Source organism: Clytia hemisphaerica, unplaced genomic scaffold, assembly GCF_902728285.1.
Source record: "Clytia hemisphaerica strain Z4C2 unplaced genomic scaffold, Clytia hemisphaerica genome assembly, whole genome shotgun sequence".
NCBI classification, from domain to species: Eukaryota; Metazoa; Cnidaria; class Hydrozoa; order Leptothecata; family Clytiidae; genus Clytia; species Clytia hemisphaerica.
In genome coordinates, this window is record NW_027104528.1 from 1162130 (window position 1) to 1178529 (window position 16400).

Below are 16400 nucleotides of genomic sequence, written 5' to 3' on the forward strand. Positions count from 1 at the left end.
GGTGTCGGGCGTTTGCTAAAATAGGAGAATTGACGAGACATAACACTGTAATATAAAGGATGGATGAATTACATAATCTTATGCGATCGAAAAACGGGCAATGCCAGGGTATTATCTAGCGCTAACAGCAAGAACCAAAAAGCTGATAATACGCAGGGAACAAGGTTGGATGAGACATTATGATATAAAGGACCTATATAGGATGAATCAGACTCTTTACATAAAAGGGTCTTACTTTTAGCAAGTCTAATGGATTGATTGTTTGCTAATAATCAATATTTATTTGTTTTCCCATGAACACAAAATCGATTGAATGAGAAATTTTTTGATGAGATGGCAATCAGCTTTACTTGATGGCGTTAACCCACTTAGATAGATTAACATATTACGGTGAAATCGTTGGTTACAAGATCTATTTTTACTTGTCCATTTATAAATGAGATTTCTTGTAGAATCCAACACCGAATCTCCCTATTCCAGCCATTTTCAAAATGGCAGAGGCGAGGCAAAGTCGCTTAAGTCTAAGACAAAAATCCTATCTAAGAAATAAGCCCAAAGGCGAAGAGAATTTGCAAACGGTTTTTTGCCGAAACTAGTTTACAGCTGGTAGAATTTGACGGACTTAGACTGTGCTATACACGTTTCTTTGAAACTCTACTACTGCCGATTTTTTTCACCATTACGGAGGCCCCCAAGTGCGGTAACTCTGTTCACGATATCACTTAGACTGGAACGCCAGTCGGGCTGGAACGGTATCACGCGGGAAAAGTGCGCGTATGAGTTAGGTAAGCGTAGGAAAACAATTTGTCGGCGACAAGGGCTGAAAGCTAATCAGCAGCCTCTCACAAACTTTTGCTCGCTCTCCTACGCAGCTCCTATTCTAGCAAACACCCGACGCCTTTATGTTCCCGCCCTCTGACATGATTAATTAACAGACTAGTTTGCTAGTCTAGATATCACGCAATTTTTTGTCTTCAATCACGATCACGAAAAAAATGGCTAACCACACATCCATTTTAAAAATTTTCAAATCACGTAATCACGCTACAAGAAAGTCCCTATCACGTCATTATGCAAACCGTTTGGGGCGGTACTTCTACTTGAGTTTGCAGGGAAAGAAATCTCCGGAAAGTGACCGAAATTTGATCTCCAGTTGAGTTTTTCGTTGTAAAATACAAGCTTTTGAAGCAAATTCACAAGTTGTTCTTCTTGACACGATAACATTCATTCCAAAATAAGATATGATATAAAAAGATGACTGAATTTTACTGATATTTTAAATATTTGTCCGTTTACCCCGATCTAGGCACGACTTAATCTTCGCCGATACAGGCCTGGCGGAACAATTGTAAAAGTGGAAAGGCTAAAGACTCAAAATGAGATAAAATTCGTCAGGAATCGGAGAGAAAACTATATTTTACTCAAAAGTTGGGTCCCTCGCTTCCGCCGGGCCTGCGATACTGTTTGGTTCATTCGATCTTTTAAATTTTTCTTTTAGAGGAAGCTGATTAATTACCATTTCTCCCTGGGAAAATAAAGTGGTAGCAACTCAACTGGAAAAAATCCAGATAAGTTTTTCCAGACATCATAACAAAAATAGTCTGGACGTTTTTTTAACAAGAACAAATTATATAAGAACATAAGGCTTCGAAATCAAAAATGTTAAAAACTGTTAAAAACTATAAATTTAAGAACATTTTAAGGCTTCACGGACTCGAAAACACCCAATTTCTTAGGAAAATGGACCAAAATACTCACAAGATGGCGAAAATAAGAGCATGTTAAGAACATTTTTAGGCTTAAAACTCAAAAAGTTAAGAACATCCGAAGGCTTTGAAAAGTTTGAATGTTCTTATAACAAATATAACCTGGACATACCTTGCGAAAATATAGAAAATCTTCAAAAATATTATTCTAGAAGGGTGTCATTTCTGTTTTAATCCTATGTTACAAAAAAATCTAAAAGATTAAATTTAAAACAAAGTAAATAACTGTGCCTTGAGAATATCAGCTTAAGATAACAGCTAGTTTAACTAAACGCAAATCGGCGCCTCTAATTATATAACGCTTTTAAGAATTTATGGCAAAGTAGACTTGACTTAAGAAGCAAACGGGGGTTAGCAAATACTTTTGCAAAGGATCTCTCCATTGTATCTCACGAAAATGTCAAAAATAGAAAAAAAATTAAGAGTGTTTGTTTCTATACTAACTTCTGCGAAATATTTTCTACCTTAAAGCGACTAACCATTTTTTTATCTGTTTGATTAACCCCATCGTTGTCTAATCAATAATATCTGAACATTATTTGTTTAATAAACTTTATGATCTATGCCGCATTGACCCCCCTCTTTCTTTTACTTTAGACCCACTGTCAATTCAGGCTTTAAAACGGGGTTGCAAATTTGATATTTCTGTCATTAATACAAAGCAAACTGTCCTGGACTGCACGCTTTCTTACGAATTATAAATTTCGTCGTGTTTGCGTTAGAGTCTGGTTGACTTTTTGTTGACAACGCGAGAATTTTTTTGACAGACGGTTGAATCGGAAACAGAACGAAGATGCAGAATCGAACCTTACTTGCTTTAGCCCTGGTATTGGCTGGCATAATTGCTAGTGAAGGTATTTTTTTAAATTTTTGTTATACTACGAAACGGAAAACAAATCCTCAACAAATTCATCGCTAGCGTTTTCGTTAACGATTTTTGTTCATGCGTTTTTTTAATTGAGCTATTTCTTTTCTTTTTATTTTGGGGTTTGACCAAAAAAAGTATGGCGTCTAGGCTAAATTCTCTCGTCAAGATGAGAGCCCCTGTTAAGAAATGCTACCCAGATACCATAAGTGATATATTCGTCTATATACACATGGCCTCTGTTAGAAAAGCCTCGGTCACCTTTAGTGTCACGGGCTGCATGCACTTCCTTTGATATGTTTTAATATAGGGGATGCGTATCGTGTATAAATTTCCGATTCGAGAGTTACCCCCGTCTTTGTATTCTGAGTTTCAGAAACTTGACCAAGTAAGTTTTATATGAAAGATCTTTAAATTTCAATAGATTCGAATTAAAAACTTGAATGGTTAGAGGATATTACAATCATTTGATTTCTGAAACTTTTAAAGAAAATTGAAACAGGTTATCCGGAATCACCCCTACATCAAAATCAATTTCGGGGATGTGCGTAGCCTAAGAATGTGTTCTAAAAATTTGGTTTGCGTAAGATGTTTGAGGTCAGGACACTGGCGCTTCGTTGAACTCTAATAAAATTAAACAGCTCTGCTAGTGGCACTTATTAAAAAGTGTAACAAATGTTTATTTGTATTTAATTCCAGCTTGTATGCCTGGTATATATGACCATGGACATTGCAATTACTACGTCTCTAAGAACAAAGGAGCTTACTGTAAACACAGCTGGATGAAAATGTTTTGCCAATACGCTTGTGGTTACTGCAAAGAAGGTAAAGAGGCTGTTGACTTAACCCTAAAAGGTACCGTAAAAATACATTTGTCGCATGCCTGAATTTTTGCATGATTTGCATACAGATCTGATGTATTTATGCATGCCTTAGGCTATTTAATATTGGCATTTTATTGGTCATTTTCTTTATATACATCCCGGGGGGTACTACCCTTGTCGACCGACGGGGGTGCTCCGCTGAGGTTCGAAAAATGGACCCTACGTGGGACTCGAAATTTGCGAAAAAAGTGACCCTGAATGGGACTGAAATTCCAAAATTTTCTCAAATTTTCTACTTTTCCCCCAAATTTTCCAAAAAAAGGCACCCTACGAGGGATTGATTTTTCTATTTTGGTGTTTTTGCGACCCTACCTGGGACTCGTGGAGGTTAGAAAAGGTACCCTGACCAGCGGAGCATCCCCGTAACCCATCTTGCCCTAGTACCCCCCTCCCCGGGTATACATCCAGTCTTCGGATCTCTGCAAGAGTTACGTAAGGGTTTACAAAAACTCTCTCTAAAAAATACTAGGGTAATAACTTTTGTAATAATTTTTGAACCTCAGTTTCATTAGCCTTTTGAAATAGCCGAAGTATTGGTGAGATTCGCCTTTTTTCCTATAAGACGCACAAAACCCCAAAGATATTTTTTACAACTTTTAAAAAGGGACGAGTATTTTAATAGTGTGTAATAATGGGAATAGATTTGGAGTGACAGAATATCATTAAAATCCTAATGTAGACCAGCTATAAGCGTTAGATAGAAAGTACGTGCCAAGAAAAAATGATCAAGTAGAAAAAATGCTTAAGCCCTTGTTTGTGAGTTAGTTCTTGTAATGTTTCCAGATCAACCAAACAGAGACTAATACGCATGCGTAATTTGCCGTTCTTTTCAACCACATGCAGTTAATTCCCGTGACAATCAAAGAGGAATGAATCTCTAGGGGTGATACAGTCACTTTCAGTCGGGGTTGTGGACGGCAAAATATGAAATTTGTCGTTCTTTAAAAATTTGTCGTTCTTTTTGTCGCTTTTTAATAGTTATTTGTCGTTCTTTTTAGATGATCTGGAAACGTTAGATGAACAGTCTCTTGTTGTGAACTTTTTAAAAGCCAAATCAATGATAGTGTTTTTCATATCTTGCTATATTAGCAGATTTTTATCGTCTGGTTGATAAAATATCAACAAAAAAGTTCTTGTGCAATTTTTCAGACGCGTATTAACCTTTGAAACATAGTCATGCTTTATGAAAGTTCGCTTAGTTTTTCAACCCTGTTGGATAAACTGTGTAAAATTTGTAAAAAGATATTCGCATTTTTTAAGAACAGAGTTTATTCATTCTGGAGCATTATTAGCAGATATAATATATCGCTTGAGTAGAGAAAAGTAGTTCCAATAGTTCTTTAGCATCCCTGTAGGCTTCTTGGATGGTCGTGAGTGAAGCGTCACTTTATTTTTACCAGACTCCCTACCTCAGCAAACCCTTGAAAAAAAAAAACTTTCAGCCCCTGTTATCTTTTATCAAATGTTTGTCATTGTGAATTGGGAAAGAAGAAGTTCCTGGAACTCAAGGCTAATTTGACACTTTAAGGTTTTTAATGGGGAATTTAAGAGCCTCTCTAACTCGATTGCCTCCTAAGCTCGAACAAATTTGCTCGTCCCTACAGTTAATCCCTTAAAACCCTTTCCCCATTTCTCAAAATTTCCATGATTCGAACAAGTATGTATTTCACATCCGTGTTTGATTAATGGAAAATCTACTGTACCTATTTCTATTGGGATAGGCACTGCTTGAAACTTAACATATAACACAGTCAATATTAGACATTCTAATCCTGAATTTCTCTTATGGAACCAAGATTTCCACATTACAAAGGGAAACTGGTGTCTGTTCCTAACCCAATCACACCCCTGTCTCGCAGCACTGGGAACTTTTATCCCATTCTTATCGCATTCTATTACACCCCTGTCTCACAACCCCGTTGGAACTTTTTTCCTCAGAAGGGACAAAAATTCCTATTGAAATACCAATGGGGATAGAAAATCTATTGTTCCGAGGTTAAAAAACCCAGTGAATACATTGAATTTCGAATGTGGATGAAATCAAAGTCAATTTCCCGATGGGGATTGTAGGGTGTTTTTCTCACCAGAGATGAAATTTTTGCCAAATTTTCAGGTGAGGTTGGAGACGCCAGTGGGTCTGAGACACAGAGGTATCCAATCTTAAGGTCAAATAAACATGATGCTAAACGAACCACATTTTTTCTAGGTGCACCATGTGAGGATGCTGGTCAAAAATGTGAAATTCTTGCACAACTTGGATTTTGTGATTATTATCACACTCATCAAGAGTACATGAAACGTGCATGTCGAAAGTCTTGTAATTTCTGTGGAAATGAAAACCCTGGTCCAAAAGAATAAAATTATCAACTGTGAAGAGTTTTTGAAGCGAGACCTGAGATTTAAGCAATACGAAAGGCTATTGGAAACAGATTTATACACATTTTGGTCATTTTTGACATTTCTTCCTTCTCCACTGGCTTTTGATTTGCTTGATATTTTGAAAATCTATGACAGAAAATCAATTTTTTTATCCGTTTCAAGCTCAATGACTCTTACCGTGTTTTACTCTACCTACCACTTACATGTAATGTAAAAATTGTAAATAGCTCACCAGCTTATATATATTCACTTAGTATAATATTTTAGGAATATTTTGGAAAGCAAGTATCAAAACGAATCGGGAACGAATCACTCAATCCTTTTCTAATTTAACAATCTTGGATTGCTTTTTGACGCTCTCACTTTAATAAAACTTAGAAATAAATCAAGCCCTGAAATAATACAAAGCCGTAAAAACCTTGAAAAATACCTTAGAAAAAGTTAGGATATTTTTCCACTGGATATTTTGATATTTTTGATATAGTTTTTAGGTCACTTACTCTTTTTACAAAGCATTGATGACTTTTTGTAAGTTGTGTTTTCAACGACGCGAATAAAAATATCGACTATGACGCTCATCCAAGATCTTGGATGGTCGTCATGGTTACTTTTGTCTTCGCTGATTGCGCGATGAATAGAATCTTGATTCGTCGGCACAGCGTAAATATATGATTTTGAGCTGTGTTTTTCACGGTATTAATTGACATACCATTAATATAGGAAAAACAAGGCTAAAAGGTATTCTTTATTTGATACTTTAGATGAGGTTTGGGAGTTTCCATAAACAGTAGTTGATAATTGATTTTCATTCCTTAATTAACAAAAGGTGCCTTGGTAAATATTTAAGAAATCAGGTGTTTTAGAGTCCGCAGAATCTTAAAATGTTCTTATACGAAAAAAGAGCTTGTGGATTAAATCCAAAACAGAGAAAATTCTAAAAATAAATTCAATCAATATTATTTCAACAAACGGTCTTAGGAGGACATTTCAATCTGTTTATACAGGCCATACAATATTTGTAAAAGAAGTTTGCAGTGCATGATGAAATGTTGACTTTCAATACCACCCTTAAACCGTTGTCAAATATTAACCAAATTAATACCATAGGCTCTGATCGTCCTGAGCTTCAATCCGTCTCTTTCCCAATTTTCCGGTATGAAAAATATGGCATTTTCCATTTAGCGTGATGTCTGCCAAAAGATAAGGGACGCCTAATACAGACCCCTCAGATCCTAGGGGTACTAGTTTTGCGTGATAAAGGGTATGTCCGAGCCTGAAATGAAAATCGATCCTTAGAGAGACTGAATTCCGAGAGTTTTTGTTGATTTTTTGACGTTTTCGCCACCCTTAGAGAGACTATTTCCCCAAAATTTCAGAACAAAATTTCAAGAATTTATGACCCTTTGTCGATTTTTGATTTTGGTGGAACCCTTACAGAGACTCAATTACTTTTAATGTTTTTTTTGTACCCCTTCGAGTGACTTTTGAGGTTGTGCAAAAGAGACAGAGGGCTCCCACATACCCAGCACCCGGGGGGGGGCACTGGGTTTGCGGACTGACGGTATGTGCGGGCCAAAAAATGGCTTTTAAAATTGCACCCTTACAGTGCAGCAAAAATCAGTGAAAATCATACCCTTAGAGTGCATTTTCCCCAAAATTTTCTATCCTTTTCGTGCAAAAAATGGTCAAAATTCTAGCATTTTTGGTCAAAATATGTAGATTTTTCAAAAATTTTCTGAAATTTCTACCCTTACAGTGCATCTCTAGTTATTCCGACCCTTACAGCGCATTTTAAACATACTGGAAAAGGTACCCTTAGGACCCGCACATACCCGTCGGTCTTTTTGCCCAGCTGCCCCCCCCCCCGGGCCCAGCACCCATTTTTCCTAAATAACCCCCCCCCGGACCTCAAGTCTAAAATTCTGACACCACAAATAGCAGGTCTTTCGCCAAAGAGAAGAATTTATTAATAAATGTTTTTGGTAGAGTAGTCTCAATATAGGATACGTCATTGAAGATATACTTTTGAGTAGAATGAATTTAAGACTGACTTTGTAAGTACCTATTCCAGATTTTCATATCTTTATTAGATTTAATGTTCTCCAATGTATACCTAAAAAACCCCTTCTCATAGACCCGGTAGGATTTTTGAGACAATGGGGATAAAAATAACGGACTGAAAGTCAATGGGGATTGATATTCCCATATTTCCTATGGACGGGGATTTCAATTCCTTTGTTTTCAAGTCACAAAATTCAATGGGGGTGGGAAAATAGTGAATGTTTTGAAGTGAAGATTGGTTTATTTGATTATTTTAAACGGGGACAAAAATTGGATGATAATCTTCCACTGGGGACGATATTTTGGCCAATCTTTCCAGTGAGAAGAAGTGCCAGTGGGTCTATGAGAGATGGATGTTCGAAAAAGATAAAAAAGATAAGGGACTAAATAAATTGATAAATTATGGGCAAAATGGACCCACTGCGAAAAGTTATATATGTTATATATCAAAAATGTACATCCAAAAAACATTATACATAAATTTCAGAACATCCGAAGGCTTCGAAAATGTTGGATAGTTTAATTCCATAAAGAACATTTCATACACAGTCCTACTTCAATAAACCAGATAAACGTTTGTTTTTATCCCATGGTAAGACATCTCCGAGAAATATTTGATTTAAAGCCCGGTCTCCACTTGCGCGCGCTTAGATCGCACTTTTTCGAGCAAAGCTTCCACGCTATTGGTCAAAAGAAAAATGAAGCAATTCCGTTTGCGCGATCTGACGCAACGTTGATTCAAATTTTTTTTTGAGCGCAAGCTCTATTTTTATGGCGTAATTTTTTTTTGAAGCAAAAAGGATTGAAGCCAAAAGGTGCGATCGCAGCGCGCGCAATTGGAGACCAGCCTTAAGTACTTAAAAGAGTTCTACCATCTACAGCCCCTTGATGGCGTCTTCGTTACATCTGTATTGGCATTCAGTTGGTGCTTATATTACAATAAAAAGTTGTCCTGTCCAATCCAGACCCTAATCATTCAGTTCAGCTACGAGACCATCACTGAATATCTGCTTCTATAGGATCTTAGCCTAAGCTAGCACATCGTAGTTTCAACGTTTTGTGGTAACCTGAACCTAGTTCGACATGATCGCTTTCCTTAAAAAATGTATCTCATTTCTCAGCGTATCCAGTGATATGTGGTCGAAACATAGCACATACGTATTCAAGATTAGCCTCGAATCTTTCATAATGAACTTTCGAAAAGCCTGCGTTCTTTATTTCTGGAAGGGTTTCACGATTAACGTTACAGCCATCTAATATCACTTTATTAACGGGGTTTAAGGCATTTTGAAATCGAGACATGATGCTACCATTATTAGCAATCACGTTCTCCATGAAATAGAACCGGCAGCCGGGTTTCAAAACGCGTTTGATTTCTCGTAGAACGTTTTTTTGGTTCTTAACAGAACATAATACTATAGTCGATAAGACGCAATCAATTGAGTTAGACTCAATTCTAGACATATCTTCAGCACTAGCTATTAAGTAGGAATCCAGCCTAACGTTGGGGAATGACTCAAGCCGCTTTTCCAAGTACGGTCGACAATATTCATTCGAATCTAACGCCACCAGGCTAATGTTAGCATCTTTGGGAAAAAATTCGAGGTTAGCCCCACTTCCAGATCCAATCTCTAAGATCTTTTTGCCTTTTTGAAATATCTGATCTTTAGCCATCGTTTGGAATAAATCCTCTTTTCTTTTGATGACCGACTTGTTATAAACCTCACGCATTCCATCGCTTATGTAGGCATGGCAACGCTGTATAAGTCGGTTAAAAATCCCTGCAAATGTTTCTCGCTTGTAGTTAACCAAAATTAAAGCTAGAACGGGCGATAACAGACTCAATAACCACTCGGTTGAAGTTGAAGACGAACTCGGCATCCAATTGGTTGATAAATTCAATAGCCAGTCAACAAACAGATTCATATTGAGGAATCAAAATATTGTTTCTATTTGACCCGGATTTCGTCATGCAATTATGTCACTATTTTTGTTTGAAGCAATCCAAGCAGTTCAAAATCTGTGCTTATTGGTTTACCAAAACGTTACAATCTAGTTGAAATCAAGAATATTTTTGTTGTCTTTTGACCTTTGATTTTCTCATCAAGTTATCGATCATTGAACAGAAATGAAACAGTCCCTCTTTAAAGTCAGGCTTTAAATAAGAGGGACTTAAGTTAAAATAACAATGAAATTTGAATGACGTCACAGAATATTTTCTTAAGGACACGATAATTTGTTGTGATTTTTATTTATTTTAAGAAGGTTTTCCTTCTGTTTGATTTGTTAGGTTCTTGTGACGTCATCCTTGGTCTTAAAGATGGCGGATTTAATAGTTGATTGACGAAGGAAGCTACCAGCGTGTATTTGATGTTACCTTTTGAGCATACTGAAAGTTGCCTACCAAATTATAGAATTTAGATCTTGATGTAATTTGAAAAGAAAGAGGTTTCAGCAGAGTGAAATCTGCTAAAAATTTTGACAGAATGGATACGGAATCTTTTTTTGACAGAATTTCAAATGTTGAAGTTTGTGCTCTCTCATTGTAGCAGAACTTTGGGAAAGACAGAATGACGAAACCGGGTACACCGGGTACCCCATGAACCCCTTCTGAAAACAACTAGGATTTATTTCTAATTTCTTAACATTTCAGTGCTCTCAACAGAAGCCATCAAAAGCCACTTTACAAGAATGGCACTCTATTCAAGAGTCTTTCAAAAGTACTACCTCAATCAATCAAAAAGATAAATCCTTGTGTTTCAAGTGTTTCATGAATTTGTTCAGTTAGCTCCAATGGTCACCAATAATACAGTGCTTTTTACACCCCCTTTTCACAGACCAACTTGGATCCCCATCCCATTGAAAAAATTGGTCAAAACATCGTCCTCATTGGAAAATTATACTCCAATTTTTGACTCTGCTGAGAAAAATCAAATAAACCAATCCTAACTGCAAAATATTATGCTATTTTTCCCTTCCCCACTGAATTCTTTTACTTTAAAAACAATGGAATTTAAATCCCCAGCTATAAAAAACATAGGAATATCAATCCCCCTTCGAGTTTTGGTTTGCCCTCATTGTCTGAAAAAAAAACGACCGTGTCTGTGAGAAGGGGTTTTTTTATTTTCTCCTGCGCGATTCATTTCATTTGGAGGATGAAATCTGATTGCAACGACCGATACGACCTAAAGGAACCAGGAGCCCGTTACTGGTTTTGCAGATAAGAACAATAGAATACACGTTTTTTTAAGAGCAAACTATATAAAAACGTAAGGTTTCGATGGCTAAAATCTTAAGAACAACTTAAAACCCTTTCCGGACGCCCATGAATCGTGTTCCTATATGACGCACGGGCCACTGGGTGGCCCATAGCTTTGTAAAAGATTTTAACAGTTTTCGCGCCAAAATACAATGACATGGTTTTGAATAATGATTTTGAGATAAATTTCCCGTAACCTGCAAAAAACCGCTTTTCGATATCTTGTTTACAACTAGAATTATAAATTTTTAATGTTTGTTGTAAATTTACTCAGGCTAAATCTGTAAGGGAAAAATTGCTCAAAAATTAGGACAAAAAATCACTTTACTCAGATTCTTAGAAAGCTTTTGACATGAAATTTTTTTTACCCGGTCAGTAATTCAATTTTCTAAATCATATTCAAAGTTCAAGGCGTAAAGCAAATGCCTTTTACTTTATTTCTTTATTCAAAGTCAAAATTTTGCCTTTCCGAAAAAAAATCTGCCGATTTTTCGGTCACGTGACCAGGTGCCAGCCATATTTAAAATTTTTTTTTTAGTATTTCAAAATTCCTATTACATGTGAAAAAAAGAGGTATTACTTATCGTGATATCTTTTATCAATCACTTTCTATTGCAATTTTAGTGAAGCCAGTCAAAAATCAAATTTTTGTTCGCGTCATATAGCCGTGAAATCATGCGTCCGGAAAGGGTTGAGAACATTTTGAGGCTCTGCGAACTCAAAAAACACCTGATTTATTAGGAAAAGGGACAAAAAAGAACATTCTTAAGCTTAAAACTCAAAAGGTTTAGAACATCCAAAGGTTTCAAAAAATTTGAATTTTCTTATAAAAAAACGTGTACCCATTCTCGTATCCAGATAAAATTACAGTATAGTTTTCTAAGGTAAGTTTTAAGTGCAACGTTTTTAGTATCACCCAGACTTGTTGAGTCATTGTTCTGAGAGAAGTTTCTTTGATAAAACAAAATTTTGAGATCTTTTGAAAATACATGATATAAAATTTTGAAGGCTAATTAAGGGCCGAATAACAAAAGTATTGTGCTAGCCTTAGCCTTTCGTAAGCAAAGAGAAATCCAAATTAAAAATACAATCCTTGGGAAATTTGCCAAAGCAGGATTAGGAATTTGGAAAATATTTCCTTCATCGAGTATAATTATAAGTGGAGATACGTGATCGTTTCTTGGAGCCAAAACGTAAATAAAAACACTTTGGCAGATCCGTTTGAACAAATCCTATCAAGAATTTTCAAACAAAAATAATAAAGTGGAGTCTCTATAACTTGAACACGCACGAGAAATACATATTTGTTCGAGGAAAGGAAATTTCGAGTTATGGAGTAAGATTTATAAGGTATTGTTGACTGAAGGAACTAGAAAACTTGTTCGAGTTAAAGAGGTTCGAGTTAAAGAGGTTCGAGGCTCTACTGTACATCAAGACGATTTCAAGTCCATTGAAGATCAAACTGACACAAAAGTAAAGGGGCTGTTACAAAATTCAGGCGAATGTCGGATGGGCAAATTGATTTCAACCGTTCTAAGAATCATAGGAGTAGATAGGTTTTTACGTACCTTAATGTTAGAAATAAACATCTGATTTTTTAACTCAATTTAGAGGACATTGAGCAATTCATCTTTGCTAACTTTTTTTCCTCCAAATATCCAGAGTACCAGAGGCTTAGTTTTCAAAGAAAAGTATCAACCTCCAACGACCAAGTATAGAAATTTTATAGCGCATATGTATCAATCTAATCAATGTAGAAAAAAATCAAAGATTAAAACTCCTCTGATCTGAATAAGAAATCTTCAAAAGCAAAAATTATATTTGTGAAGAAGGTTGATTTTAACCCATCCAGCTCCAATGTTGCTGTAAAGAAAATAGTATATTGGTGTCTCAAAGTTAGTCTAGTGGTAGGAAAACTGAATGGGGTGCAAAAAGACGATGGTTCAACGCCATGAAGAGGAGGCTTTGTAGAGCTTTGTTAGATTTTCGAAATGTTTTTACAGAACGTTGTAAACACACACGTTTTAGCGTATTAATATACAGTATAGAATTTTCCCATATTAATGTCTAGCAGAATGTATCAGTATACATGTTTACTAAAGTCTGTCTCGAAATAATTTGCAGCTGGAGAAAAAAATGGCTGTAACTTTTGATAGAACTCGAATCAAGTTGCGGTTTTGTGCTCGTTAAAAAGATATTCGTGAGTGGAATATTATCAAGTAAAAAAATTGAGAAAAAAAAGGAAAATGAAAATGAAAAATGAAGAAGAAAAAAATCAACTTCTTGTAGAAATGTGGTATAATTATCATTTTCACAGGAGTGATTTTTCAATCTTAGATCGTTATCACTGTCAAAAAATTTTTCAAAAATATTCATTCAATCAAAAGATATCAAACAAAATTTATTGCTGGTTGACTCTATAAAGTAGTAAAAAACGACAAAAAAAACGAAAAAACCTGCCTTTTGTCGATCAACCAGCAATAAACTTTGTTTGATATCTTTTGATTAAATGAATATTTTTGAAAAATTTTTTCACAGTGATGATGATCTAAGATTGAAGAGTCACTCCTGTGAAAATGATAATTATACCACATTTCTACAAGAAGTTGATTTTTTTCTTCTTCATTTTTCATTTTCATTTTCCTTTTTTTTCTCAATTTTTTTACTTGATAATATTCCACTCACGAATATCTTTTTAACGAGCACGAAACCGCAACTTGATTCGAATTCTATCAAAAGTTACAGCCATTTTTTTCTCCAGCTGCAAATTATTTCGAGACAGACTTTATTAACGAATTCCCCAGAAACCTCCAAGTGTAATTGAAATGAGTTTCTTTTAAAAGAAATCTTCTACATGTTACCCAAATGTATAACTAAACTATTAATTATGGTAATGTTACTTCAATGGAATCGAAGTAATAGACAGAATTTATGTTATGATTATCTATCACTGACTCTCATTTTTGAGTTGTGTTTCAACCACGTGAATAGAAATATCAACTTTGAACTTCATTCAAGATATTGGACTGTCGTCATGGTTACTTTTCTCTGCGTTGATTGTGCACTGAAGAGAATTAGGATTGGTCGACACAGGTCGGAATATGAATTCGGCTGTGCTTTTCACGGTACCTTCCAAAGTCTTTCACAATGACTTTTATATGCAGAAAAATTAGGCTGAAATATTATTTTGTCAGACATCCAGATTGAGTTGAATTTTCATCTCGGATGGACCATGGATGGACAAAAAAGTACCAAAGCGACGTTCAAGTCTTTAAGCTGATGAGTGTTACCGACGTTAGATGGACGTTGAAACAACTTTATGTGGCAGCTGGGGACCATCTTACACATGCGTGAGAAGATAAAATATATTTTTTTACCCAATTTTACCCGAGGAAAGTCCGAGCCAGAAATGTTAACAAAAAGCCGGTAAATAAACATTGCTATCACAAAAAAATTATCTTTATTTGTCAGCTGTCAATCACGCCATTTCCTAAAATATACATTTTTCAAGTGTACTTAAAAATACTTCAGTGGGACGTGAAAATTTCAACATTTTTTCAACTCTTTTATTGAATTTCTATTTTATACTGATTCTTAATATGCTCGAGCCTGTCCTGATTGTTGAAAATGATGTAGCAACTTTTACACCAAAATACATGTGAAAAAAAAACACCAGATGTTTCCCAAACTCGATTTGCATCCGTCATCAGTAAAATAAAAAAATCGTGCAAGTGGCTCTGGAAACTACCATACGAGTATCACAGCGTAATGAACATTATACAGCAAGCTGTGAAGACACATCCCGATTTCATTCAACGCACACTCAACAAAAATAAAAGCACTGATGACAATCATCCAGGATCTTAGACGAAAGCTGTGCCCATTAAATCAGGAGTCGATTAAGATAGCTTTAGAGAATTGAAAACTTATTAGTCTGCATCTATCTTCTTTTTTTTTTCTTCTTCATTTTTCAATTTTTCAAAAATCTTTTATTTTTTAGATTATTCTCCTTGAAAATATCTTTCCAACAGTGTATTATTTTGTGAGTGCTGCGATAATGCTCAAAGACTAAGTGTCCACATAATTTTGAGACAGACTTTAATGACTATTTAATTACTTTTACAAACTGGGGAGTCGGAAAAAAGATTTCTTTTGAAGGAAACTTGTTTCGATCATTTTTATAGGTCTCGGAAAAGTTTTAAATAACTGGAAATAGGGAATTTTATAATCTGCTTGAGCTTGCTCTTCATTTTTCGATTTTTTGGATATTAATGTGGTTGAGACATGCGTGATGAAATTCTTACAGTTTGTCTCCACAGCTTAATTTCAGAGAAAGCTAAGCTGTGGTTTTCACGGTATCTTTGTACGAGATTGGGGATTTTGTCGCCAGTTTTGAATTCTAGCGAACTAATAAAACACTGGGGAAAAACTGAAATGCGTGAAATGCTTTTGATCAAAGTTTTTCTAATCTTTCATATCCTTTTTGGTGAGTACCCAAATTGGTAGGACATTTAAATTCAAAAAATTTCTAAAAGACGGACGGAGATAGATTGAAACGTACGCAATAAAAATTCTTACTGTCTGTCTCCTTCATAGAAGGCTAAGCTATGGTTTTCACGGTAGTTTTTGTTCGCTAGTAAATCTAAATACAATTTCCGCATATCGGAACGTAGTACTAAATTAACTTCTATCATTATATAAAAATCTATTTTTCCACTACAATACCCCGGGGGGGGGGGGGGGTACTACCCTTGTCGACCGACGGGGGTGCTCCGCTGACGTTCGAAAAATGGACCCTACGTGGGACTCGAAATTTGCGAAAAAAGTGACACTGAATGGGACTGAAATTCCCAAATTTTCTACTTTTTCCCCAAATTTTCCAAAAATAGGCACCCTACGAGGGACTGATATTTCTATTTGGGTGTTTTTGCGACCCTACCTGGGACTCGTGGAGGTTAAAAAGGTACCCTGACCAGCGGAGCATCCCCGTAACCCATCTTGCCCTAGTACCCCCCCCCCCGGGACAATACAATATATAACTTACAAAATCGCGTGCCGAATGTTTTATAAAGAAAATCTTATGGGAAAGTAAACAGAAGGGTTCTTGAAATTTGGACACCAAAGTCCTCAAAAAAATGGTAAATGAAAATTGAATAGGTCCTTATGATTTTGTTGACATTTTAGGT

At 35.7% G+C, this 16400-nt stretch overlaps 2 protein-coding genes across 3 annotated transcripts; one reads left to right on the top strand and one right to left on the bottom strand.

Moving 5' to 3' along the window:
• The first annotated feature begins 2380 nt into the window (after window positions 1–2380).
• LOC136822063 (uncharacterized) lies at window positions 2381–6192 on the top strand. 2 transcript variants are annotated; one of them, XM_067078272.1, is made up of 3 exons: window positions 2381–2620; window positions 3331–3486; window positions 5722–6192. In XM_067078272.1, exons 1-3 carry the CDS (start codon window positions 2560–2562, stop codon window positions 5871–5873), a joined length of 369 nt encoding a protein of 122 aa, XP_066934373.1. In that variant the 5' UTR covers window positions 2381–2559; the 3' UTR covers window positions 5874–6192. The 2 variants fall into 2 exon arrangements, with proteins under 2 accessions (XP_066934373.1, XP_066934374.1); XM_067078273.1 differs by having other exon boundaries at window positions 2382–2620; window positions 3331–3456.
• Window positions 6193–9065: 2873 nt separating this feature from the next.
• On the bottom strand, window positions 9066–9881 carry LOC136822110 (thiol S-methyltransferase TMT1A-like). Its single transcript, XM_067078325.1, has one exon. It carries the CDS (start codon window positions 9879–9881, stop codon window positions 9066–9068), a length of 816 nt encoding a protein of 271 aa, XP_066934426.1.
• Window positions 9882–16400: the final 6519 nt, after the last annotated feature.